Genomic DNA, 23,839 nt, shown 5'->3' with positions numbered 1-23,839 from the left:
ATGAGTGAGGGTAAGCATCATCTGACGACATGAAAGTACCACAATCGGTGCCCTTGTGACCAGAACACGTTCGCATTGGAGCTTCAGGGAAGAAGCAGTCACACCTGGAAAAGATAAAGCAAAGCACATAAGCAAAGTCAATGGCAGCCTTAAAGAGGAGAGAGGAGACGTCCATTTTCTACAAGCTAAGAGAAAAAATTGACGTAATTCACAGATGTGTAAGTAGATACTGTACAGGTGGCTGGGTACCCCCCAACCACCCCCTGCCTACACACTACAGTGGTTAGGCAGCGTTGCCACCTTGCACTTTTAGTCTAATGGCTACCTTCCAACTCCGCCGAAAGATAAATAGATAACGGAAGGTTTGTTAGTCTGGGAACAAACTTGTGACTGTTACTGCTGTACTAATCTATATTTCATTAGCTTTGTTTTAATGGCCTTTGTTATCTAGACTTTAAACATGTTCATTATATACCATATAAAGTTGGAGTACCGTATTTTTATGAGCACATACGTGGCAGATAGCAGAATTAATTTCTTAATGAAAAAATTTTCTAAATATTTACAACCATTTTACACATACCCAAGAAACTTAAAATATATGACAAAATTTTTCATCTTATCTACCACAAAAATAGGAGCAACCTAGTTTGAAGTTATTTATCTAGATAGAGGATCAGTTATACATATACATTCTAGGCTGTAGCAATGCACCAATGAGTGCTCATTACTGTTGGTTGTTAAGCACAGTCTAGTGTGGTACTCAAAATTTAAATACCAGCATCGGATATTCCATCTTGATGGTAAATCAGTTGCTGATATTTTAGATGTTGATGTAGATCTTGTTGGGTACTGTATCTACACGAAATCCCTTTAGTAAAATTATATTTATATATAATCAGTTCATTATTCAAAATGTGTTATGAGTGCATGGAGTTTAAAAATACTTAAAATAAATTTTTTTATATCTACTTATTACAATGCTGAATGACCTTACAGATCCCAGTGCCTGGCCTCTAGCATGTTATTATCATTACTAGCAGGATGCTATAAGCTGAAGGGCTCCAACAGGGAAAAATATCCCAGTGAGGAAAGGAAATAAGGAAATAAACTATTAGAGATGTAATGAACAATTAAAATAAAATATTTAAAGAACAATAGTAACATTAAAACAGATCTTTCACATATAAGCTATTAAAAGTGACTCATGTCAGCCTGTTCAACAGAAAAATATTTACTGCAAGTTTGAACTTTTGAAGTTGTACCGATTTAATTACCCGATTAGGAAGATCATTGCACAACTTGATCACAGCAGGCATAAAACTTCTAGAATACTGTTTAGTAATAAGCTTCAAGATTGAGAATCCAAAATAGAAACAAACAATTCTTCAAAAACACCTTTGAGAACATGAAAACAACCCACTAGACCTTGACCTACCATACATAGGAAGACAAAACAATACTGTACTTTACTTCATAAATTTACAATGCAAAATCACAAATCTTCTAATCTACAGCACAGTATTTGTATTTTTCCTAACCATACAGACCTGAGATCTTTAATATGAGCATGACTTCAGCCAGAAGTCAAGCTAGAAAGAGTGTCAAGCTTTTTAACAAGGTAAATACACACAGCTGGCCGTTGGGTGTTGGTTCCTATACGTAATACATACCTTTGACCTTTGATAGAAGCCGTATAACCAAACTAGCTGGTTACTGATCCAAGAAGTGTCAATGTACAGTTCGACACAGGAATTCCTGCCACACCTTACTCTGAGGAAATGAACCCTATCACACCCTTTCTGCACAGCGAGTAGCCAAAAAGTTACACACAGGAAATTCCCATGTAGTTAGGGAGTGACAAGATGTTTTTCTTCGGAGCAAGTTGTGCTAGGAATTCCTGTGTCCAACTGCATTTTTGGTCCATTATAAGAGCACATGTCATGACTCCCGCCTACCTCCTTTAATATCTAAGTATGACGATGTCACAGGTATTAGGCTAGGTCTTCATCAGAGATTGGTGGACGATTGCTAAAGATTCTAAAGAAAAGAGGGAACATAGACCCCGCCCTTTCTCAATGTGGTAGGTCTTGCAGCCATAGATAGCGATCTGCCCCTTGTCACTGGCTTCTTCATCGCTGATTTGCTGGGTTGTGATGAAAAAGTGCTAAGAGTTGATCTAGAAGAGCCAAAGCCCTTGAAGGTTACTGCTCTGTGGATAAGGGAGTCATGACTCTCATTTCTCCATTTGTCAATGGTGTTCTGGAAGAGCATCATCATGTAAAGGCTCAAAGCATTTCAGAGGGGCATTTCAGAGGGAATGAGCTACAACCTGTCCCACCCGACTGGAAACCTATGCTGTGACTGCATCTCTCCTCTCTAAAACCCATTTGCTAACTGGTTTGCCTACTGATGTGCAAGGTACATTACCACCTTTGCTCCCATGAGGATAAAGTTATTGTACTCTTTGTCTATGGATTAGCCAAATCCTGAGATCAAACAAAGTACGCAAGTGCTCCAGACAAGTGGTCAATCCAATTGTGGCTTGCAGGCTGGCCATGGAAGCAGCTTCCATACAATGCCATTGTATTTGAACGTGCCTGCAGTGGTGCTTATCGTCAGTGCTGCTGTTGCTGGATCTATCAAAAGAGGTGGGGGTACCTCTTCTTCGGGTGCATAGAATCTTTGCTGCCGAAACAGGAAAGGAAGCAGGATGTTGATGGAGAGGCTCGAGCAAAATAAATTCTTAGGCTCAGGGACCTGCAAATTCCCCCTGACCAAGGCATTCCATGCATGGACTGACCATGGAAATTCAAGGGCAGGCCTCGTTCCTTGAGGGGTGTCGAAGTGTCAATCAACTGTTCTCATGGGTTTGATGGAAGCCTCTTTGAGGTTAATGAACTAGCTAAAAGGGACAAGAAACCATGAGAAAGGTGGGCTTCGTCTTGGTATTTTCAGCCTACTCTCAGCGAACCTGAATCGCGGGTTAAAGGGTTCCAGTACAAAGACTTCTCTCCTCTCACCTGAAGGGAAGACGTAACATGAACTACAAAAAGTTCATCCTTCTTTTTGAAGTATCTTCAAACCAGACTGATGACAGTGTCAGGTCGGTAATTCACAAAGAAAGGAGAGGACGGAGATTGCAGTTCTGAGGTTGAGCCTCCTTTCACACGCCTGCCCTCTGACTTCGAGACGGCAATAGGTGTCCTTGACTATGAAGGATGAGATGGAGTGACACTAAATGATGAAAAGGGATCACTCAACGCTGAATTATATGGGGATTGGGTGCGTTCCATCTGGGAATGAGAAGGTGTCGTACAGGGGAATGGGATTGTGGAGACTGAGTGAGGAACTTTAGCCTCCAGAAATTGTGGTCATCTTGCACATGAAGGTGATTATGGTGATGATTGTGCTTTTGGAGATGCTCGTGGAGATGCACATCAAGGCAATCATGAGAGTAGAGACAGGTGTGCTTGTGGGGAAACATGGTGAGGCGATCGTGCACACAGAGAAAAGCATTGAAGCGATCATTATTGTGGACTGTGTCTCGGAGATTATGGTCACCTGGACGATAGAGCTCACAGAGCATGGTCTTACGGAGATCATCCTTTTGTACGAGGGGTCTTTGACCTCGTGCCAATGGAGGATTGTCTCGTGGAAATGCAAGAAAACGAGGACCACAAGCACCCATCTTCACGTGTGTGTGTGGGAAGGTGCTTACTGCTCATGAGAGCCAGTAGAATGATCAGAGGACTTATCATGGTAGCCCATGAAGATTGTCCTTGTCAGGAAGTTGAGTGTACGGAGAAGGTGTCACTGAGGCGTCCCGGGGTTGTCCCTGGGCAGAAAAGGGATAAGGCACTGAGTTCTGACCTAAAGAACTTGTTGCAGATCTCAGGTGAGACTTCGTACTGGAGGGAGGGATGCAAGTCCTAGAATCTCATATCTAAATACCTTCCTGTGGAGAGAGCTTTGATACAGCGCTGATATTCTCACAAATCCATGCAGAGGAAGTAGGTGATATCTCAAGAGATTCCTGATCAGTCATTCTGTGCTTTCGTGACTTCATCTTCCTCAGGGGGACAGGCAATTCCTCTCAAGGTTCAGCATTTGAGGCAGAAAGCGCTGGAACATGAAAAGTGGTGAGGGAAGACAATCGCAGGCACTTCTCCATCACCGAAGTCAAGGATTTCTTGATTGTAGACAAACCCTCTGTGGCACATGAAGGAGACTCCTCTGCAGAAGGCAACCATACACTGGGAAGTAACATAACACAGGTCTCCTAAACAGGTGGAACAGTGAAAGAAGCAACCACAGGAAGAGAAGACTTCTGGCATCTAGCAGCTGCTGGAACCTCAAGTTTCTTTGCCAAAGAGGCACAATCAATCCCAAGGGCCAGCCACAGCAAACCAAGATCCAGGTCCTTCCTGAAGTCGGCAACACCCGTTACAACCGCAGGAATGCTTTGCGAGAGAGGCAAGGGTACTCCCTTTGCTAGTGGAAGGGAATACTCATGTCTTACTCAAAGAACTCCCTCCCTCTTCTTCAATCCTCGGATACAGTCAGCCTGGGAGGAAGTAGAAAACATGACAAATTCGAAGATAATTTGTATTTTTCCTAACCATACAAACCTTAGCTATTTACAAAGGGTATTACTTTTAGCGTAGCTGAAATGGCGAGCCATTAGAATTTAACGAGGGTGTATTACCCCCGCGCTAGTTAGCGGGGGGGTAGGGGAGTGGTAGCTAGCTACCCCTCCTCCCCCTCACACACAGGTGAATACTCACTTTCACTTAGAGGTAGGACTTGTCTTGGGGGACAGGGCTGGCGGGCAAATATGTGTAAATAGCTAAGGTTTGTATGGTTAGGAAAAATACAAATTATCTTCGAATTTGTCATTTGTTCCGTAACCGAAATACAAACCACGCTATTTACAAAGGGTGACTTATCCCTTAGGAAGGGTGGAAAGTCCCCAGCCATACTGTCTTTGGCTTTACCCGGGGACTCAGAATCCGAGTGAGTCGCACTCGAGAAAAGGAGTCCCTGCACCTCACAAGTTCCTTGCTCCGCAAGGAACCATGTGGCCTACGTAAGCTTGTGTGTGAAGGAAGAAGTGTGACCCGTCCTAGGCAGTTGACCTGGAGTTCCAGAAGGAACTCTTGGTTTTGGTTAGGACGTTCCCAATACCACCTCGTCAGGGTATGGGGGACGCGACAGTATTGACTCAATACTCGGAACACAAGGAAGCATGGCTTACCTGCAGAGGTTCAAGGTCACCTATGCAGAGACCAGGATGCTGCTTCCCCGTAGAGGGGATGATGAAGAAAGAAGTAAGGGCCAGACATACTTCTTTCGTTCATGCAGACTAAAACCTGATAACAATGCCCTCAACCTTCTACTACCTGTCCAAAAAGGAGCCTGAGGTTAGACCAGCTGTTGTGTAGCCACCACAGAGCGATAGAAAACGTATCGAGACTCCTGTGGGTCACGCCCTGCAGGAAGCGGGCTGCGAAGGTCATCAGACGCTTCCAGACTCCAGCTTGTAGCACCTGCGTCACAGAGTAGTATTACTCGAAGGCGAGGGACGTTGCGATGTATCCAACATCGTGCTGTAGGGCGACGTGACGGGGGAGGGTCTGAAGACAGGTCGAGATGAATGTCCTTGAGTCCGGGCTGAAGAGGTATACTGGTGACTCTCCCCCCATGTCCTCCTTGTGTTCCCAAATCGGCTGCAACTGAGGACAAACTGCAGCTGTTCCCAGCGCTAACCTCTCCATTCCTTACTGGCAAGAAAGAGAAGGTCTTGGGACATCAGACACAGAATGGAGACTCGAAATCTTGTATGAATCGGACCGAAGGGCCGGGACCCTCAGATTCTGAGTCTAGCCAACAACTCAGGAGCGAGCCTGAATGTTGCCTTCCCCTCTTCCTAGAAAGGGGGGAGTAGTAAGAGACCAAGAAGATTGCTTACACACTGGCCGTGGCCAGAGTGAGCAGAAGACCCAAGGCGGAATACAATCCGAGGCCTGTCGTAAAATGGTCTTGAGAAGATCTCTTAAAGGACTAAAAGTCCGAGCCATGCTCCAAGTTGGAGGTCTTCCTCCGACTAGGGCAGGGACGATCGTAGCTTCGCATGAGCGAGGATAGATCCAGCGGGCAGGAAAAAGTTATTCCTTTAAGCCTGAAGGTCAGGGAAAGGCTGAGCGACAGGCTTCATTGCCGAGAGCGGAAAGGAGTTTCCTCCCGCCGAAAGGCAATAAGACCGTTATTGCTGGAGAAGAGGCCTCAAGGGAAGAGGTATATCTCCCACGGCACCAACCACCTTAGACTCTTCACTTTGCCTGGGAGACCCCTGTGGATGACTATCGCAGATGACGCGACTGTAGCGGGTTGTCTCTTCTAGAGGAGGAAGCGTAGTGTCTCCAGGCATGAAGCCGAAGCGACGCCCCAGTTCGGGAGAGATGTCGCAGTGTGGTTGCTTGAGTAGTCTGCGCCGTGGGAGAAGCTCTCCCGGGAGTTCCGTCAGGGGAAGCAGAGGGTCCAGAAACCGTTCTGCGCATAGTCCCAGTGGAGCTCTCCCATTGAAAGGTTGACAGACAACCTGGTTTTGAGACCCATTGTCCGCAGAGAAAAAGGAGGGAAGACGCAGGCGTCGAAGTTGTCCCACCATCACCGGAATGCATCTTGCCAGAGTCTCGGGGTCTGAGACTGGGGGGAAGACTAGCGGAAGCTTGAGGTTCCAAGCTGTCGCGATCAGGTCCCCCAGACCAGCACTTGCTGGTTACCCAAGGTCAAAGACCCAAAGGTACACTCTCTCTATGAGGCTCTGCTCGGATAGTCTGAGAGAAACATTCCCCTGCCTGGAATGAGAGAGCCGATGGTGGTATTGAGAGAATCTCAATCATCCCGGTATCTCTACTGCAAGATGTGAAGGTGTGAAAATGCGTCCCCTGCTGGTTAGAATGAAGTCGACGCGCAACGGGGCGACTCGGCAGGAGCTGTAGGATCTGAAGAGGGGCCAGACTAAGGCCCCTAAGCCTGCCTGAATGATGGAGAGGTATCCTTCAGGTCTTGACCGTAGGCCTGGACCGGAACATGCGCCCCCCCCCCCTTTCCTTTGACGAGTCCGAGAACCGCATCAAGAATGTGGGGAAAGGACGAGAATATCCACTACCATCAAGAGGCTCCATAGGTCAACACCCATTGCAGGTCTAATAGTTCCGCTGGTCCCATAGGGCCAGGGAGTCCGGTTAAACATTGCCTGAAGCCACCGGAACTTGGATCGCCCCACATGGAACTTATCCTGAGGCGACCGTTCGGACTATAGACGGGTCAATGAGGAAAGAAGAATTAGGAAACGTTCCAAGGTAAGGCTGAAAGCTCTGCTTGACTGAGAACAGGTACTGCGACTCTCCTCAGTCTTGCCACAGTCAACCGAAAGGAAGGCTCGGAGGATGTGGTAACAGAATCTGGCGTCCCCAGGTGGTCACCCATCCAAGTACCGACGTTGCTTAACCTCGCTGGACGGACGAGAAGCGGGGTTTCCAATGTGGTAAGGCGGTTGACTCAATATCATGGCCAGATACTCCAGATGTTGAGGCAGAGGAAGAGAAGGCTCCAAGCAAAATACCATGAGCCCACACTCATGGTAAGCATCCGGAAGCTTGTCCCGGTGCTGAAGAAGGTCGAAACCCGAGCCTACCGGAGTTGACCAGCCCTCCAAACAGCAGAGGAGGCGGAAGCCTGCACCTGAGCGGCCAAGAGGAAGGCAGGGAGAGTTCTCTGGGGAAACAAACCTGCTATGCCACGGCGGGATAGCCACACTGCATCATAAGCAGGAATACTTGCAGTCTAGGCTGAATTCGACGAGCACCCTGGAAGATGGATGGAATGGAAACTGAAAGTACCCGTCCTTCCGATCCAGGGTTTAAGGAGTCCTGTCGCCTCGTTACCAGTCTGATCGATTCTACTGGTCTACGCTGGCCGAAGTTTGTTCGACAAACTTGATCAGGGCTGAGAGGTCGAATATGGACATCCCCTCTCATATCCTTCCTTACAAGAAAGGATCGACTGAGGGGGCCGGGGGTGAAGCCGTCGATGATCCTAAGGAAGACCTTCGCCTAAGGTATGGATCATTCTGCCCAACCGGGCAACTCTGCTGACGCTATGGCATAGAGGTTCAGAGACACTGAATTCGCTGACAGAGACGGCAGGCGCGATATCCTTGGCTACTCACAGAGATTGTGCGGGAATGGGCATCGGGAAGCTGTCATTCGGATGAGTAACCTTAAGCATCCTCCCAGCGAAAAACCTGCAATCCTAGAGTTCGTGAACTCCTTTTAGGACTATGCCCCCCCCGGGGGAGTCTCCCGTGCCATCTGTTCCTGACAGGAGGAAACTGCAATTGGACACCTTGTCCCAGTTGTCGTAGCCGATAACTTAGGCCGACGTGGTTGAAAGAAAAGGGCGCTGGAGCCCTGCAGAGTCTGCAAGAAAGCGCCTTGGAGGAGTGAAACCGGAAATCGATTTACTCCGCACAGCAGCTGTCTAAGTCTCTGTCCTTGGGCACAAACAAACTCTTCTCAAGGATGGAAGGGTGTCTGAGGTCGTCGACCTCCACAGATGAGACACCAGAAGGAAGCCCTCAGTCAGCGCGTCCAGATGGTACAACATCGAGCTTGTCCGCAAGTTAGATACTTAACGACGAAAGGCCAAGGTGCCTGAGCTCGAGAGGAGGAAAGTACCCTTGATCTTCCTGTAGCTTCCTTGAACCAAACCTCGGGCCGTAACCGAGGAGGGAAAGAACCTGATAAGCTCCCAGAGGAAGAGGTAAGCAGTCACCCCTTGTCCGATGGAGAAATCTCGAACGGAAAGCCCCCCCGCCAAAAATCCTTCCAGGGAATGACGGGGAAGGGCTAACCCAGGTTCAGGAATAGAGGAGTGTTGCTCAGATCTCCCTAAAGTTTTTCCATTCTTGCAAGTGCCATGCTCTGTGTTTACGGCGTGAGGCAGTGTTCTGGAAATACGCTCCAGAAGAACTCGCCAGGCTGGTCATGCTGCGAAAACCCCATTGGGAATCGTGGTCGCAATTGCCCTGGAGCTCGCGCGACGGGAATTCCTGGTGGTCAGCGAGCGATAACCCATAGACGAGCAATGGATACTGCAAGAAATAAGCCGACATTTGTGAGAAGAAACACTGTAGGTTCGCGCGACGGAACACCATCCATCTGCGCGATGGAAAAAACCGTTGGTTCGCGCGTGGGCGAACATTGAAGAGCATGAGCGTAGACGTGCAGGCACGAGGGTGTGTGGGCGCGCAGGCGAGTGGTCGCGCGGTTGCACGGGCGAGCGGTTGCGCGGGCGAGCGGTCGGGCGGTTGCACGGGCGAGCGGTCGCGCGGTTGCATGGGCGAGCGGTCGCGCGGGCGAGCGGTCGTGAGGGTGGGCAGGTGGATGAGAGCGAGTCCGAGGCGGCGAACGCAAGCATTAGCGCGATGGCGAGGAAACGCGCTGCCGCGTGGGCGAGGAGGACCGCTGGCAATATGGATCAACAAGCGATCGGTGGTGAGCTGGTGAGAGCTAACGCGCAGGTTGGCGATGGCGCGTTGTGTTATGCCGACGCGATGGTCGAGCAGTATGTGCAGGTGAGCGATCGTGCGTTGGCGAGCAGTATGTGAAGGTGAGCGATCGCGAGCAGTGATCAGCATGCTCCGGGTCGCGCGATGGTGATCAGTATGCGCAGGGTCGCGTGATGGTGATCAGCATGCCAGGGTCGCGCGATGGCGATCAGCATGCGCAGGTTGGCGGTCACGCGATGGCGAACAGCATCTGCAGGTGGGCGATCGCGTGATGGCGAACAGCATACGCAGTTGAGGGTCGCGCGATGGCGATCAGCATGCGCAGGGTTGAGCGATGGTGATCAGCATCCGCAGGTGTGTGGTCGCGCGATGGCGATCAGCATCCGCAGTTGAGGGTCGTGCGATGGCGATCAGCATCCGCAGTTGAGGGTCGCGCGATGGCGATCAGCATCCGCAGTTGAGGGTCGCGCGATGGCGATCAGCATCCGCAGGTGAGGGTCGCGCGATGGCGATCAGCATCCGCAGTTGAGGGTCGCGCGATGGCGATCAGCATCCGCTGTTGAGGGTCGCGCGATGGCGATCAGCATCCGCAGTTGAGGGTCGCGCGATGGCGATCAGCATCCGCAGTTGAGGGTCGCGCGATGGCGATCAGCATGCGCAGGTGAGCTAGTAGCTGGCGAACCATGTTCCTTCAGAAGTGTTGGAGAACGTTGGCGTGCCGGCTGTAACACACGTGGGCGATCCGGAGATCGCTGGCGGGCTGATGATCGCTGACGAGCTGATGATCGCTGGAGAGCTGATGATCGCTGACGAGCAGAAGGCTACGCGTGGAAGCCTGCGCAAAGAAGAAGAGTCCTTGACCCTGACCTGAACCGAAGTTCTAGATCGCGAGGGCGAACGTGGGCGCACAGGGCGTGTAACAGGAACCAACAGGAACCGCAGGGAAGATCATCTTGAAAGCGCTGACGAACAGGAGAGCGCTGATGAGCAGAAGGGCGCGCAGGGAAAACCCTGACACGCAAGGGAAGAACCCCCGTGGGGGCAACCCTTTGCCCCGAAGGGATCGTTGTCCGCCGGGAGACTGATGTCCGTCGGAAGACCGCTGTCCGTCGGGAAGACCGTTGTCCGTCGGGAAGACCGTTGCCCGTCGGAAGACGAGATCAGACTGCTGTCCATCTGCACCAAGGCGGAAGATCGAGAAAAAGCAGTTGTAGGTTGCAAACGGAGATCCAAAAAGGCGCCTCAAGCACCCTTATAGGGAGATGAGAGGCCCTTACGACGAGGCGGACGGTGGGCCTTACGGCGAGGGAGGCCAACAGCAACAGCAACAGCAACAGAAGAAACCTCCGAAGAGGAGTCTCTATGAGTGTACTCTCTCGCGAACGAAAGAGAAACACTTCGTGGAAGAGACTGGTCAGCTAGTGACCTAAAAGGAGCAATCCTCCGAAGAGGAGCTCCTGCAGTTGCCCAGCCCCTTGAGCGAAACTGCAGGTGCAACCGCTCAGCACCAAGAGCATAGTTGCACGAAAAAAAGGCAAGAGAAGAACCCCCCAAAAGGGGAAAAACTCAAGCCTGGACAGGAAAAACTTCCCTCGGAAGGAAAGTTATCCGCCCAAGGAGGCAAGCCTCCTGAGTATTCTAAATGAACTGGAGAGCTGTCCGTCGTCACGGGAGTACTACCAGTAGGAGACACGCCCCTGACGAAAATACAAGGGGGGAGGCAGCAACAGCCGAATCCCCAGGACTCCACCAGACAGCTCACACCGTTGCTATATTACAGAAACGAACTAGATCGGTAACTGTAAAAAAATAAAACAAATAATATTAGTACACATTCATTCCCCCGGGAAGGCTCCGAAGAGGAATCCCGAGGGAAAGGAACAAGAATTACCCAACAGGCACGTGCCCTCACAACCACTTACACTCGCGGAAGGAGAGCTGTAACCAAAACAGAATTATAACAATTATAATTATGTAACTATGTAATTATGTAATTTAAAAATGAATGAACACTAAAGAATGAACGAAAACCCCGAAAGGAATCGTTCTACAAGCTGAAAAACAAAAAACAACTACAATTAGATTCATAACTAATTGAGACAAACGTACGGCGTAGCCACCCCCCACACGGAAAGGAAGCTAGGCTACAAGGACGTAGTAATACGTAGTAAAAGGGTGAACGACCTCAAGAGAGAGAGAGAGAGAGAAATACTTACTTATTTCTATACTCAAATACATATACAAACATGAAAACATGTTTACATATATATTGAGTAAATGAAAAGTAAGCGATTAAGTAAAGACAAAACAGACAATGGCTGCCAAGCGAGGACCAAGACAGAGACGTCTGTCACAGTCCGAGCCAAAAGTGAAAGTGAGTATTCACCTGTGTGTGAGGGGGAGGAGGGGTAGCTAGCTACCACTCCCCTACCCCCCGCTAACTAGCGCGGGGGTAATACACCCTCGTTAAATTCTAATGGCTCGCCATTTCAGCTATGCTAAAAGTAATACCCTTTGTAAATAGCGTGGTTTGTATTTCGGTTACGGAACAAAAAGTAAGTTTTACACCTAAAAAAGGCATGAAGGAGCTCAAAAGTTTCTTTGGCATCAGTTTTGGTGTTGACAATGACAACGAATATCTCCTTGGCTGTTGCTTTTTTGAAAACCCACCATATGCAAAGGAGGCCACTCCCTACACTTGGAACAGGGGGAAGCCTACGAGCAGTCATGCCCCCTGAGTTCATGAGGTTCCATTCGGCTCTACTCATATATTGGCCACATCCTTGGCAGGACTTGCTAGGTTAAAGCCGCATGTCTGCCCAAAGAGCCAACATCAGCAACGGACAAGCAAAAAACAGACAATCTGGAAAGATTAAAAGGCATAAACTTAGCCAAACTAGGATGTACGGAAGGTACTTAGTACATCACCATGGCTGAAATCAAAGTGAAAGTAGCGCTACCTGTTGGATGGGCGTGGCCTACCAGCCACACGACAGCCAGCTGTTAATTCATTGAAAAGCTTAATGGCCATTCCAGCTTCACTAAAATCACACTCCTATAGGTCAAAGGTTTATTTTATGTATAGAAAATAAAACTTACCTGAGCCATCACAAGCAGCAACTCTGATAACAACAGCCGCAACCTACGAGTAGGATCTGAACATTCAAACTCCAAGGCAAGTCCATCTGTTAAATTCTGCACAAGTACACTTTCACTCTGAGTGCTTCCACCAAGTTTCTGCCTGTGAATTGAAATAAATCAAATTAAAATAAAAATAAATTCTAGAAATCATTATAATTGAATCTTATGATATCAGCATTCATAAAAAGACTTATGAGAAGCAGAGTACTCAGTCCCAGCATACAGTGCCCTCCCAATTGTCCTAAGATTTTCATTGCATTTAAAAATTATTAGTTTCTTGAGCCTGAAATGACCAGCTCAGATCACAGTCAGGATATTACAGTATGTGGGTAATGTATATGGCAAGACTCTACAATGACAAATTTGAAAGTAATTTGCATTTTTCCTAACAATGCAAACCTGGAGCTATTTATAGGAATATACTTTCGGCGAATCTGGAAGACTAGCCATAAGATTTTTACCAAGGTGTAACTACCCCATTTGTAATTAGCGATAGCTTTCGTCGCTTGTGCCGAAAAGCCTCGAGATCTGACAAGCTTCTAATCAGTCTGAAGGAAGTAAGTTTGAGAGCAAGGGGGGTTTGATGATACCTCTCGAAGTGGGGCTGTTTGAGAAGATCTGGACTTGCCGAAGTCTTCTAGGGAAGTCCATCCACATGCCCATCACTTCCGAAAACCATTCCCTTGCAGGCCAGAATGGAGTAGCCGGCTACCCACCTCACAGACACCAGTATTGTCTTGTTAATTTTGATTGCAGGCAGGACTTATTAGGGGACAGGTGATAGCAGGCCAATTTGTATAATTAGCTCAAGATTTGTACCATCAGGAAAAATAAAAATTACTTTCAAATTTGTCATTTGTTCCGACAATCAATACAAACCCTTTTGCCATTTATTGGGATGACTCACACCCATAAGGAGGGTGGAAGCTCAACCCACTAGCTGCTATTTGACCTGGGATTATCCCGTATGAGCTCCAGACGTAACAAGGAGAAACCCTGACACCTTGCTAAATTCCGTGCAATGCACGGATACCGGCCTTAGCAATCTGTATGATTGTGTGACACTAGCAATGTGACTAGTATAGGTAAGGATTCTCAGAACGTAAGAATCTTTTGAATCAACAATAGATGTTACCCAATCCCATCTTGCCAGGGGGTATGGGGATGCTATAAGTATTATTACCATATTAGGTTACACAAGGGAAGTGGATTTATCTGCAGATAATTGAGACCAGCTTGCATATGATCGTGGGTGCTGTTCCCCAAGAGAGGGGGAGATGAAAGAAAGAAAGAGACAGTCATTCTCAACATTCACCCCAGACTAATCCTGGGTAACCTTTGCCCTCAATCATCTACTTGACCATCAAGGAGCCTGAGGTATCTAAAACCCTTGTTGTACAGCCACCCCAGGGTCAATGGAGAACATCTTGCAGGTAGTGGTCGGCGAAGGTAGTTTGTCACTTTCACACGCTCGCTCATAAGACTTGTGTCGCAATTCAAGTAGAAATGCATTCTTTGTTAACATCCTCTTGACCTTCTTGTGCTGACAAAGAGTGCTAATACTTGGGGGTGAACCGCTGCAGTTCTTTTGTGATAGTACCTCAAACGACTTAATGGGCAAAGTAAAAGTTGATCTAGAACATCAGTTACATTACAAAAACTCCCAATCCGGAGAGGCCCGAATATAGGATCTGCTACTCCCGGATTTTGAGTCCTGGCAATAAACTCAGGGATGAAGCTGAGTGTTACCTTCCCCCATCCACTTGAATGGATGACATCGTAGGAAAGATCATGAAGCTTGCCTGACTCTTTTGACCGAAGCAAAGGCGAGTAGGAAGACCGTCTTCAAAGTGAGGTGGCGATCTGTTGCCTGGCATAATGATTCATAGGGAGCACCCATCAAGGATTGAAGCTTGCGAACCAGGTTCCATGGAGGAGGCCTAACTTTGGACTTGGGGTAGGTAAGCTCAAAACTCCATAGGAGGAGAGACAACTCCAACGAAGAGGAAATATCAACTCCTTTCAGTCTAAAGGCAGTCAAGACTGAGCGGCAGCTTTTCACCACCGAGACCAAGAGAAGCTTTTCCCCCCAAGGTATACCAGGAACTCCACTATTGCAGGAATAGTGGCATCGAAGGGAAAGATATCCTTTCCACGACACCAACTACAGAGCACAGTCCACTTGGCCTCGTAAACTGACCGAAGATCTTTGCAGATATCCAGACATCCTCTCTGAGAGAGGAGGTGCTGGATATTCTCCAGGCGTGAAGACATAGTGAAGTTACGGCTCTGTGAAAGATTTTAACTTGTGGCTGTTCGAGTAGATCATGTCGCAGAGGGAGTTCTCTCGGAATCTCTGGGAACCATTCTGCGTGATGCCATAGCAAAGCTATAAGGGTTATTGAGAGGTTCTTGGATGCTCTGGTCTTGATGGGTACCTTTCTCATCAGACAGAACAGGAGAAAGCCAAAAACTTTTGTTTTCCCACCATTGTTGGAATGCATTTAGCTCTTCTTGGCCCCTTAAGATACAACTTCAGCGCTCTTACAGAGCATAGTAACAGTTGATCAGGATCGTCTGTTACTGACTGAACTCTCAATCTAGAAGGGGCCGAACCTAGGATCAGCCACCACTGGATTTTCAGTATTTGCAACAAACTCAGGAACGAAACTGAGAGTGACCTGCCCCAACCCCAGTGAATGAGCTATGTCATAAGAAAAGCCATGATGTTCGCTGACTATGTTCACAAAGCCCAGAGCTAACAAGAAAGCCATCATCAAGGTCAAGTCCTTATCTGAGGCATGACAGAGGCTCCTTTCAGTAAACATAAGAACTTGGCAACGTTCCATGGAGATGGCCTGATCACTCAAAGTTACGAACAAGGAGTGACAATTTTGTCGACGAGGATATGTTAACTCTGTTTATGTCAAAGACAAGGCTTAAGGCTGAGATACAGTAAAAACTTTGCTATTGTTGGAATAGAGGCACTGAGGATACAGTACCAGGTCCACGACACCAACCACAAAAGACGGACCACTTTGACTGATACAGAACCGTCCACTGCAGTCGACAAGTCCCGGAGGTATCCTGCCTCCTGCCATGTGTTTTGCAACTGGCTTTGAAAAGCCTCACCTTTCGAGGGGTTGCTAGATAACCTTCAGATGTAAAGACGTAGCAATGGAAAATTTTCCCTTGTGGTTGTCTGTGTAGACTGGGAAGTGGGGGTAATTTTCTCGGTGTTTCTATGAGTAAATACAGAAGGTTTGGAACCCTTCTGCATGTTCCCAAAATGGAGATATGAGGGTCATCGCTAGATCTTGTGATACCCTTACTTAGTTCAGTAGACTCCTTACTAGGCACAAAGGGGAATGCATAGAAGTACATCCTGTTCCACGTGTGTTGGAAGGCGTCCTTCCAGAACACTAGAGGGACCAGTACTGGCGAGCAGTGCACCGGAAGTTTCCGGTTGAGGGACGTCACGAACAGGTCTATTGTCAGCGAACTCCACAAAGTCAAGACTTTGTTGGCTATCTGTTGATTTAAAGACCACTTGGATCCAACTATCTGTCCTGCTCAGATTGTTCCCCAGCACGGGGAAGAAGCCGGCTGTTAAGGTTATCGAGTTCTCTTCCGCCCATTTGAGGATTTCTACAGCTACCTGGTATAGGAGTGGTGAGAAAGTACCTTCTTGCTTGTTTATGCAAGCTACTACAGTAGTGTTGATGCTCATCAGTACTACGTGGTGTCCTGGAAGGAGACGATAGAAATGTTTGAAAGCCAGAAAAGCGGCTTTCATTTCCAGAAGTTGATGGTGTCAGGTTTAACATATTAGCCACACACCCTTCTTCTGATGCAACCATAAAGAGCATCAAATCTGGGGGAGAGAGAAGGTCTACTCCCTTGAGTAGGTAAATGTCTAACACCCACCAACTCAGGTCTCTCTTCTATTTGGGACCCACCAGTACTAGAGTACTTGGTGGGTCTGTGCTGAGACCAAAAGGTCTTCAGCTGCCACTGAAGTGACCGAATGCCGAGACGGCTTTTCCCATCGATGTACTGACAACTCGTCTCTCGAAGAAGAAGTCCTGGGCTACCTCTTTCAGTCTCTTTGGTCTGTCCTTGGTCGGGAAGGTTTTGCCTAGTGTGGTCTTGATCCTCGTTCCTAGATATACCATATCTTGGACTGGGCGCAGTTGAGACTTCTCACGGTTTATCACAAAAGGCAAGGAGCTTTTCCTGGTGGAAAAGATTCTCCCTCGAGTCTGCCAGAATCAGTCAATAGTCTAGAATAGATAACGAAGGAGATGAAAGCCTTTCTTGTGTGCCCAGGTGGACACTAGAGTAAAGACTCGCGTGAACATCTGAGGTGTTATGGACAGGTCAAAGCACAGCACCTTGAAGTGGTATATCTGCTCCTCTTTCATAAAGCCCAGATACTTCTTTGATGACAGATGGATTGGGATCTAGAAGTACACGCCTTTCAGGTCCAACGAGATCATAAAGTCGTTCGGTCTGTCAGCCTGTCTGAACGTTTTTGCCGTCTCCATTTTGAACGGAGTCTGTAGGACAAACTCGTTCAAGGCCGAGAGGTCTATAACGGGTCTCCAGCCTTCAGACACCTTTTCTACTAAAAATAAGAGACTAAAAGCCTGGTGACCCCCCCCCCCCCCAGGGACCACCTGGAGAGCGTCCTTCTCTAGCATGGTCCTGACTTCGGCCTGTACGGCATGGTTCTTTGCTGGTCCCTTCACATAGGACCTCGTTGTTGATGGATTTAGAGCCTGTGGAGGGGGAGAGTCGGTAAAAGGGACAATGTACCACTTTCTAAATACACCAGTCAACCAGGGGTCAGCTCTGTAGTTCATCCACCTCTGCCATCTGCTCATAAGGCATCGCCCTACCGATGGATTGGTCGGAGGATTGCCCTCCCTAGCGTGGATGTCCTTTCTGGGATTTCTTGTTGCCTTTCCCCGACTTCCCTCTGGGATAAAAAGGGAGGCCTAGAATCTTGCCATTTCGGTTCCCGCTTCTTGGGAGCATTCTTCCTTTGGATACGTTGAGGTGTTGGAGAAGGTTGCCTCTGCTTTGGAGGTGACGGCTGATAGGAATGAGAGAAGACAACTTGCTGGAGGAGAGTGTCCTGGCTGACCTTTTTCCAATGGTCTGCTATGCCTTCAATGTCAACCCCCTTGAACGGGGAGGGTACATCCATTGGGGCGTTACGCAGCTTCATCGCCTCTCTCTTGGGCACCAGCTTCTGAAATCTTGAGACAACGGCATCTCGTTGCCTCAAGCCCCAGTTAGCCCACTGGATAACATTCTCCGTTAAGAATTCAAGGGTCCTCACACAGGAGAAAGAAAGCAAACAAAGTTTCTCTCCTCTTAGGGACTGAGAAGTCCTTGATCTTAAAAAGGTGACTGAACCAATTATCCAACCATGAAGCGGATTGCAAGGCACACTTTGCAACCTGTTCCATATTGGCAGAATCCGCGGAGGAGAACTGGACTCGCTGAGTTATCATTTTCTCCAAGGAAGAATGCGTTAAGGATATGATCGCCAGATTAAGCGAAAGGAGAGAAGGGCCATCTCCCACCGCCTCCTAGTACAGTACTTCCTCTGCCTTATGTATAGCGGAGAAAGTAACCTGGAGGAGTCTACTGATTGAAGAGGGCGAGATGAACCTACAATCTTCTTTGCTACCTTAACCATCACTGCCCATGGTAGAGCTACCTTGGGTCTGGTGGGTCTCGGCCACCAGAAAACTGATCCAGGATTGTATCCTTACCCTCAGTTGAAACGTCATCAGGTCCTTCCAGGTTATTCACTTACCCGATGCACGCCAGTAATTTCAAAAAGATTTGATCGGCATCTTTTTGCTCCGAAGGAGTCATCTTAGAGCTGGCGGATACTGGAAGCGCCCATCGGAATGTTTTGAACCGTCGTCAACAGGTTCTTCCTCTCCCGAGTTAATATCCATAGTAGCCCGGGGATGGCAAATTCGTAGATAGTTTGTATTTTTCCTAACTATACAAACCTTAGCTATTTACACTGAGCATTGTCTTTCGCCCTTCTCAATAATGGGCGATGTCGAAAGAGAGACCATAAAGTTCCTTGACTCGTATGGTTGCTGTCTGAGTGTGTAGGAACATTGTGTTCTGAAATCAGGAGAAAATTTGTTGCCTGGTGAAGTGGAACATAAGGATGTCCCTTTAGGGATCGGAGAATTTGAACCATGTTCCAAGAGGAAGGTCTCAATTCCGACTGGGGAAAGGCAAGTTGTAAGTCCGTTTGAGATAGGAAAAGTCTATCGATGAGAGGGTGTCCCTTTCTTTCAGTTTGAGGGTGAAGGATCAAGGTTGAGTGATCATCTTTACCTGTCAGAACTGAATAGAAGGTCTTTTTCTCTTGTAAATACTCGAGGATTCCGCTATTGCTGGAATCGAGGTATTGAATGGAGAGACACACTTTCACATGACACCAACCACACAAGACGTTATACTGTCTAGTAGACTGATGCTGAGGAATTCCTCAGATATCTAGACAACCTTTTTGCAAAGAGGTATTGGGTAGTCTCCAGGCGTACAGTCATACCAAAGCTATAGCTTGTGATAGGTGTCAAAGTGGGTTGTCTGTGATGTGGAGAGGGTTCTCTTGGAGACCCTATCAGGAGCTGCAAAAGGTTTGGAAAGCTTTCTGCATAATGCCATAGCAGAGCTAGGAGAGTCCTTGAGAGGTTGACCGATGTTCTAGCTTTCTTGAGTGCCCTTCTCCAGATAAAACAGAGACCAGACGTAAACGTCATTGTTGTACCCACCGCTGTTGGCAGAGAGCCTTGGGGTCTAGGGCTGGGGAGCAACGGCAGCCTGAGATTCAGGAGCGTTGTGAACAGACCCCTAGTTGGAGGACCTCGTAAAGTCGGGAATTTGTCGGCTACATGGCGATCCAAAGTCCATTCGGTATACCTTATCTGAGATGCTATGCACAGATTGTCAGCAAGCACGTTCTTCCAGTCTGGAATGAAGCGGGCTGATTGTGGTACCGAACAGACTTTGGCCCATCTTAGTGTTTATACTGTTAGATGGGAAGAGGCTAAGAGGAAGTTACTTCTTGCTTGTCAATGGGAGTCTCTATGTGGTGTATGGTGTGTCGTCCATCACATCACTGAGTGGTCTGTTAGGAACCGATGAGGCTGCTGAAGGACCAGAAAGTTGGCCATCATCTCTTAAGAGATTTAAGTGAAGGCACTTTCGGGCTCTGTCCAGAGGGCGGAGGTTGTGTGATGCAGCACTATGGTCCCTCCTCTCTCCTCTTTCCAACTCAAGTCTCTTGGAATGGGAGTCGTTCTCGTTTTCGAGAAGGTTTTGTGGAGATTGGGGTCTAGAATCAATCCCAGATACACCAGTCTTCTGGGAGGGAAGTAGGGAAGACTTCCGTAGGTTTACCCTGATCACTGGATCTTGGTAAAAAGACTTCAGAAGTTCCGGTGTTAATGCAAGGTTGCCACTGAGTCTGCTAAGGTCAGTCAGTCGTCCCGAGACAAAGGAGACAGAAGTCGATCCTGTGAGACCAGGATGGGTGTAGTGGAAAGACCGAAGCAAAGTGCCTTGAACTGGTGTTCCTTGTTTGTCTAGACTGAATCTTCCAACCTTCCTAGATGGATGGTTTGGACCTGGGAGAAAGTGTCCTTTAGGTCCAGTGTGCAAATGAAGACCTGAGATTTTAGCCATAGTTCAAACTCCAACATGGTGTGGACATCGACCCAAAGGGACAGATCCTTGCAGAACCTTTTGCATGGAAGATTGTCGACGCTGGAGTCTTGACTCGTGTCGTAAAGGATCAGGTGCGATACCCAGGGTAAGAATTCTTCTTTGAGAGAGAATTCCTTTTACTAACAGAAGGAAGGCGACGCTTAGCCTTACCATGCGCCCTGATGGGATTGATGCTATTCCTTAGAATAGAATCAATCTGGCGAATGTTAATCAATGGTTAACCGTTGCTTATCGTAGTTACTGTGCAGTTGGAGAGTGCTCGCAAGTAGTTCCTGTCGACAAGCCGTTGATGAGGGTTGTCGAACATTTGCCAATCACTTTAGTGTGATGGCTAACGGCCAGTAGCGAGAAGTATGTTATATACCTTCTGATCTAGGAAACTACAGGAAGAGGTTGCCTAGTAAGTTCAAGTCAAGAACTGCTGGAAAATTGCCGATGACCGATTCATGGCGAGTTAGAGATCAGCAAGCTGATTATGGTCCCACTTGGTTGGTCAGAGATGACCAAGCTGAAGATGGGTTGGTCAGAGATCAGCGAGCTGAGTTCAATGATCGAAGAAAGATGAGCTGCCCATCGGTGATCCAGTGATCAGCAAGCTGATGAGTGGTTATTGACTAGCAATCGGTGATTGGAAACGCTAGCAATTGGAGATCGTTAGTCATTGGAGGGACTAGAGGTCAAAGATCAGCATTGGCCTAGCAATTGGTGATCTGGTGATTGGCAACCTAGCAATAAGTAAACTGTGAACTAGCCATCAGCAAACAGTGATCTAGAGATCAGACTGTTGATGCTTTCCTGTTTGCTGACGGTGGTCTGTCAAGGAAAAAAGAAACTTCAGAAGAGACAGGGACCAAAGATTCCCCGTTTCGATTCCCCTTGTAGGATGGAATCTTCGGGATCTTGAATCCTTCTGTGAAGCCTTATTCCTCTTTCGCGGTAACAATGCTTATGTGTCTGCGGGGAGGAATGGGGCAATGGTGACCTGTCCAAAATGTTTTATTCCTTTTTACTGCCTATTGCACGAGTGTGTAGGAGAGTACTGGAACGATGGCACACAGGAAGATGCTGGTGCTCAATTTCTGCCTGGAGAGCAGGCAAGCGCTGGCTCTTAGACAAGAGCTGGTGCATTATATCTGCGAGCCCTGACTCTTTCGCGAATGCGCCGAAGCGTGACTAGTTGCATAAGGGCGGGTGCATAGGCGCATGCATGAGAGTACTACGTGGAGACTGCTGGCACACGCGGAAGGGTGTGTGCCAGCAAGATCATTGAAGCCCAAAAGCATTGGCACGTGTGGGTGCGCGCAAGATCATTGGAGCGCAAAAGCATTAGCAGGTGTGCGTGCGGAAGGCCATCGGGCGCTCGCGCGGGAGACTATTGGTGCCTGCACGTGGAATACCGTTGGCGCGTGCACGCGAGGAAGGCCGTAAGCACACACGCGCGGAGGACTATCGGCGCGAGTGTGCGGTAGATTGTTGGAGCGCGCACGCACGCAGAAGACTGTTGGCGCGCGCAAGAGCATCGGAGCTTACGCGCGCGGGAGACCATTGGTGCGTTAGAGACCAGGACCGAAGTCCAAAGGCCTACGTTGCAGGAGAAGGTTGCGCTGGTAGATCAGTAGGTCAGCTAGCAGGACGATCAGGAACTGGGATGTGCCCTTTGGAAGGGAGAGCATCCATAGATGGGGACCATAAAAACGTCCACATTAGAGTCCAGGACCGAAGTCCTAAGGACTACGTTGCAGCCCAAGGTTATGCTAGTAGATTAGTAGGATACTGGTAGGTCTGCTTGATCCTCCGAAGAGATGTCTCTATGAGTGGCCTCTCTCACAAACGAGAGAGGTGAATACTTCGTAGAAGAGACTTGAAGACACCCGTGATGATGCCCATGAGGGCCGGTGGATCAGCAAGCTGACCTTCAACAGTAGCGATCCTCCGAAAAGGAGTCTCTATGAGTGGGCTCTCTCGCGAATGAGAGACGTGAACACTTCGTAGAAGAGACTAGAAGACGCCCATTGAGGGTCGGTGGATCAGCAAGCTAACCTTTAACAGTAGCGATCCTCCGAAGAGGAGTCTCTATGAGTGGCCTCTCTTGCGAACGAGAGTGGTAAACACTTCGTAGAAGAGACTTGCCAAGACTGTGCTCTGCCCCTGTAGGAAGAGAAACTCAGCATGGGGGGGGGGAGAGAGAGAGAGAGAGAGAGAGAGAGAGAGAGAGAGAGAGAGAGAGAGAGAGAGAGAGAGAGAGAGAGAGAGAGAAGTCTGGGCGAAGGCAGCAACAGCAGTCGGAGACGATGAATTTATTAAGATGTGTAAAGTTCTCCCTCTGAAGGAGAAACAACCTCACACCTGGGGAGGAAACTTCCCTCGGGGGAGAAGTTGTCCAACACCTGGAGGCGAACCTCCTTTTGCGTTCTAAGATGATCTGGAGTGCTGGTCATGTTGTCACGGGAGTACTTCTAAGAGAAGGGATGACGCCCATAATGACGTTCTCTGAGGGACGGCAGCAACAGCAGATTCCCCACGCATGAACAGAACAGCTCTGCTTCATCGGCACTCTTAGTCGAACGAAGAAAAACTGCATAGTTAACTAGGAAAAAATAAAATTAATTATTTAACAGAAATTCCCGAAGGGGGAATTCCGAAGAGGAACCCCGAGTGAACAACATAAAAATTAAGCATTGCTCTCTTCCTTCCCCAGTCGACACCCATGGGAGAAGGGGGGAGCGGAGTAACTATAATAAAAATGACAAATTCGTAGGTAATTTGTATTTTTCCTAACTATACAAGCCTTAGCTATTTAATATGGGTAATTACTTTTGGCGTAACTGAAATGACGAGTCATTAGAATTTTAACGAGGGTTTACTACCCCACCACTAGTTAGCGGGGGGTAGGGAGGGTAGCTTGCTACCCCCACCCCTCTCACACACCTGTGCTTGAGCTCACTTTGCTTAGAGGTAGGACTTCAACGGGGATAGGGCTGGCGGGCAAGTTTGATTAAATAGCTAAGGTTTGTATAGTTAGGAAAAATGTTATTTTCATTAGTAAAATAAATTTTTGAATATACTTACCCGATGATCATGTAGCTGTCAACTCCGTTGCCCGACAGAAATCTACGGACGGGATACGCCAGCGATCGCTATACAGGTGGGGGTGTACTCACCAGCGCCATCTGTGGTCAGGTACTCCAGTACTTCTTGTCAACAAAACCTCAATTTTCTCCTCGGTCCACTGGTTCTCTATGGGGAGGAAGGGTGGGTCAATTAAATCATGATCATCGGGTAAGTATATTCAAAAATTTATTTTACTAATGAAAATAACATTTTTCAATATTAATCTTACCCGATGATCAT

General features: G+C 48.1%; 1 protein-coding gene across 2 annotated transcripts in view; it reads right to left on the bottom strand.

The window, feature by feature from the left end:
* IntS2 (integrator complex subunit 2) overlaps positions 1-23,839 on the bottom strand; it is a 213,099-nt gene that overhangs the window by 172,339 nt on the left and 16,921 nt on the right. For both annotated transcript variants that reach the window (XM_068383054.1, XM_068383055.1), the window contains exon 2: positions 12,677-12,818. In XM_068383054.1, coding sequence (XP_068239155.1) covers positions 12,677-12,818 — 142 coding nt within the window. The remainder of the gene's footprint in view (positions 1-12,676; positions 12,819-23,839) is intronic.

The sequence above is a fragment of the Palaemon carinicauda genome, chromosome 11 (genome assembly GCF_036898095.1).
Source record: "Palaemon carinicauda isolate YSFRI2023 chromosome 11, ASM3689809v2, whole genome shotgun sequence".
In the NCBI taxonomy this organism is placed as follows: Eukaryota; Metazoa; Arthropoda; class Malacostraca; order Decapoda; family Palaemonidae; genus Palaemon; species Palaemon carinicauda.
This window is presented reverse-complemented; position numbering and strand designations above follow the sequence as displayed.